The sequence below is a fragment of the Haliotis rubra genome, unplaced genomic scaffold, assembly GCF_003918875.1.
Source record: "Haliotis rubra isolate DU_JTF1 unplaced genomic scaffold, ASM391887v1 Scf33, whole genome shotgun sequence".
Lineage (NCBI taxonomy): Eukaryota > Metazoa > Mollusca > Gastropoda > Lepetellida > Haliotidae > Haliotis > Haliotis rubra.
The window spans coordinates 3531787-3535806 of record NW_025767002.1 but is presented as its reverse complement, the minus strand read 5'-3'; the positions used below and the strand labels follow the sequence as shown (position 1 = coordinate 3535806).

Below are 4020 nucleotides of genomic sequence, written 5' to 3'. Positions count from 1 at the left end.
CAATCTCATGGCCAAGTTCCAGTCCGCATATAGGAAAGCCCATAGCACTCAAACTGCTCCCCTCAGAGTACTAAATGACCTCCAACAGGCTGTGGATGCTGGACAAGCTGCTGTGTTAGTTCTCCTGGACCTCTCAGCAGCTTTCGATACGGTTGACCATGATATGCTGATGCAAAGGCTGAAGATTGATTACGGAATCAGTGTCAATGTTTTGTCATGGTTTCTTTCATATGTATCAGGGCGGCAACAAACGGTTGTGATCAAGAACTCGCACTCATCTACAGTATCCGTGGACTACGGTGTCCCTCAAGGTTCTGTTTTGGGACCTCTGTTGTGTACCATGTACACCAAGCAGTTGGAGGAGGTAACCAGAGCCACAATGTCCTACACCATCTATATGCAGATGGCAGCCAGATGACCGATAGCTTCAAGATGAACACCAACTCTCTACTGCCGAACTAGGAGAATTGCTGTGCATCTGTCAATGCTTGGATGAACACCAATCTCCTCAAGCTAAATGAGGACAGAGGTGATGTTAGACGGCCCAGCCTCCCGCCTGTCGAAGATCAATACTGCTCCTCTTCACATTGTTGACACACCCATTTCCCCCTCGTCAACAGTCAAAGATCTTGGTGTCTACTTTGAATGTGATCTTTCGTTGGAAAAGCAAGTCTCAGAGTTATGTAAATCTTGTTACTACCACATCCGAACCATTGGCAGTATCCGCCATCTTCTGATTGAGGATTCTACTGCAGCACTTGTTCGATCTCTGATACTTTCACGTATTGACTACTGCAACAGCCTTCTGCTCCATATCTCACAGGATCTCATTAATCGACTCCAGAGAATTCAGAATAATGCAGCACGCATTGTCACCAAAACCCCTAAATTTGCAAGTATTACTCCTGTCCTGAAACGCCTACGTTGGTTACCAATCCGAGCGAGAGTTGACTTCAAGATACTGACTTTGACATATCAGTGTGTTCACAGAACAGCTCCAGTGTACCTCAAGGAACTCTTCAGGCTGTACATCCCCGGTAGACCGCTTCGCTCCAGTCACAGAGACCTACTGCATGTTCCTTGTTGGCACCTGAAATCATATGGTTTCCGTTCTTTTCAGGTGGCAGCGGCCAAGAAATCGAACGAATTGCCCGACCATCTGCGAACATGTCAAACTCTGACTCTGTTTAGATCTCACCTCAAGATTCACCCTTTCTCAGTATCATATCACTGCAACTAGAACTCTCTGTATGCGCTATGAGCATGCTCCCGGCGTGGAATTTTGGCGCTTTAGAAATACTTATTATTATTATTAGATTTTACAGATAAAAGATGAAAATGCAGCAGAGAGGGTTCGGGTGATCCTAGCACAGTCAGGCTGGTAAGGCTCATCATCAGCTCAGGGCCCTAGCCCCCTCTACACGCAACTCAGACAGCGAATGGGACTTCTCCCAGGAAACACTGCCTAGTCGAACCCACCAAGTACTTTCTGGAGAATATGAAGGCTCCCCAACACTGCAGCCTTCTGCATTACCCAGAGTGTCAGAAGGGCTGTGCTCCCGGTGGAGAACCCGGGCACTCTCCTAATCTGCGCCAAGAGATAAGGAGGTACCAAACCAAGGGCACCGAGAACGATGGGGAGCCTGACGACAGTGTGCTCGGGATGCAAGCGAGACATTTCAAAGGCGAGGTCCGCATATTTATCATGCTTTTCCTGAATCTTGCCAATTACATTGCTGTCAAAAGGGACAGAAAATTCAATAATATATATAAATTCATTGGCTTTATCAAAGAGGACAAGATCAGGTTTGTTGGCTGGAATTCTCCTCAGGCTGTATATGGGCCTGTTCCAGAGAAGTTTGAAAGCATCATTTTCCATGACGCCCTGGACAGGTTCAGAGTCGTACCATGGAGGCATGGCAGAGACGGTAGTAAAAGCAAGGAACCATGCCATCATGTCTCTTAAGATATGCTGTTTGTGCCAAAGAAGGACATCCACCGATTTCATATTGATGTTTTGTTTTAGAATCACATTTTGGCGATTGCGAGTGGGAAGTGACTGGTCCTGAGCAGCAAAAAGGAAGTCCTCAATTTCACATTTAAGACCAGCCGACTTCATCCAGGCGAAGGAGTCGGTGGGATTGCTATTCTGTTCCACACACTGCATGTACACACGATGCAATGGCTTCTCAGAAAGCTTCTCCACAAAAGACCGACTCTGGGCAGACTTGGTGAAGGACTTCACCTGGTTTACTCCCATCGCTGTACCGTCCAGCAGTACATTGCCATCAGCAAAGTCAACCTCAAATTTCAGATTCTGTCCAACAACCTTGGCACGCTTAAAATAGCTGTGGAATTCCTTGCTTTCACCGTGAGTCTTCACATGCATCACCAGAGGATCATCCGATAAATAAATATCAGCAAAAGTACACAATAAAATTCTGTCATGAAGAGCCTCCACATTAATCAAACCCCGACCACCAGAATTGATTTGCATATATAAACGGTTAAGAGAGGAACGAGGGTGGTGGGCTCTGTTATCAGACATGATCCTTCTGGTCAGACGGTCAAGACACTGGATGTCTTGTTTCGTCCAGTCAACTACTCCAAAGGAATAGGAGAGGACTGGCACAGCAAAAGTATTGGTGGCTTTGACCTTGTTTCTAGCATTTAGCTCTGAGCTCAAGATTTTCTTTAAGCGAGATTTTTACTCGGCCCGAAGTTTGTCTTGAATTTGGGTATTCTGGAGCTTGTCTCGAACTTGCATTCCAAGATAGGTGTAGGCCTGATCTTCCACAAGATGCTCAATAACTCCTCCCCTTGTTACTTGACCGTTCCATCATTAACTACCTTGCCACGTTTCAAATGAAGAGTATTACATTTGTCGAGTCCAAATGTCATACCAATATCATTAGAAAAGGACTCGACAAGGGAACCTGTTCTTTCAAATTGGTATCTCCTTTGGCAAGGAGCTCGATGTCATCCATGTAAAGGAGATGAGTAAGCGGTGTTGGGGATCTGTGCTGAGGAGGTCCGGGATGGTAACCCTCCTCTCTGTTGAGCAGAAAGCTCAAAGGATTTAGAGACAAACAAAAAAGCAAAGGACTAAAGGAATCCCCCTGGAAAATTCTCCTTCTAATTGGAATAGATTCCGAAGTCTGCACCTGCCCTTGCGAGTACATCTCAAGTTGAGTAGACCAGCAATTCATTAAAGACTTGAGTAAATAAGGTAGTCGCTCAGGGAGGTCAATACAATGAAGAGACTTCAGAATCCATTCGAGTCGTATGCTTTTTTGTAGTCAATCCAGCACATGGAGATGTTGCGGTGATATGCTTTAGCCTCTTCCAAAATCATTTTTTGTACAAGAAGTTGATCCTTGCAACCCCAACATCCCTTTCTCGACCCCTTCTGCTCTCTGTAAATTATATCATTGGAAGAGCAGTAAGATGACACGAGGTTTGTCAAACACCCTGTGAATATTTTGTATTGTGTATTCAAACATGTGATAGGGCGGAAGTTTTTGGGATCAGTCAAGTCTCCTTTCTTGGGGAGAAGTATTGTGCGACCTTTGCAGAACCATGGAGGAACATCACCTGTGTCCACAAGAGAATTGAAATCAGTGAAGTAATGGTGTTTCGACACAGGGGAACAGTTTCCAATACCGGTTTCGAATGCCATCAGGCCCTGGAGCTGTATTAGATTTGGACTTTTTGATGACACTTTTCAGGCAATCTGGTGAGATGTAACAGACAAACGACCTATTTACTTTCTCATGCATTGCATGGTCATAATCACGGACCCATGGTGCCTAGAGGTTACAGTCGCCGGGTATAGACCACAACTGTTTCCAGAACCTTTCATTGGCATCAATGGGAGGCCGTTTATCATGCTCACCATTACCGTTTGTTTTCAGTTGCCTGTAGAAGTGTTTTTCATTATTTCTAAAAAGTTTATTTTGTTTGATGAATTTATTTTTCTTTTCCCATTTTTTCTTTCTTTCAGTCCAAACTTTTATTTTG

General features: G+C 44.8%; 1 protein-coding gene across 1 annotated transcript; it reads left to right on the top strand.

The window, feature by feature from the left end:
• The first annotated feature begins 517 nt into the window (after window positions 1–517).
• LOC124284111 lies at window positions 518–1191 on the top strand. Its single transcript, XM_046720171.1, has 2 exons — window positions 518–1037; window positions 1121–1191. Exons 1-2 carry the CDS (start codon window positions 518–520, stop codon window positions 1189–1191), a joined length of 591 nt encoding a protein of 196 aa, XP_046576127.1.
• The last annotated feature ends 2829 nt before the right edge of the window (window positions 1192–4020 follow it).

What these genes read in the sequence shown, in the direction of transcription:
- LOC124284111 (XM_046720171.1), top strand. Translation starts at nt 518, where the DNA reads ATGAGGACAGAGGTGATGTTAGACGGCCCAGCCTCCCGCCTGTCGAAG. An exon ending in CTTCAGGCTGTACATCCCCG is followed by an intron (nt 1,038 to 1,120) that starts GTAGACCGCTTC and finishes CGTTCTTTTCAG; the next exon opens with GTGGCAGCGGCCAAGAAATC.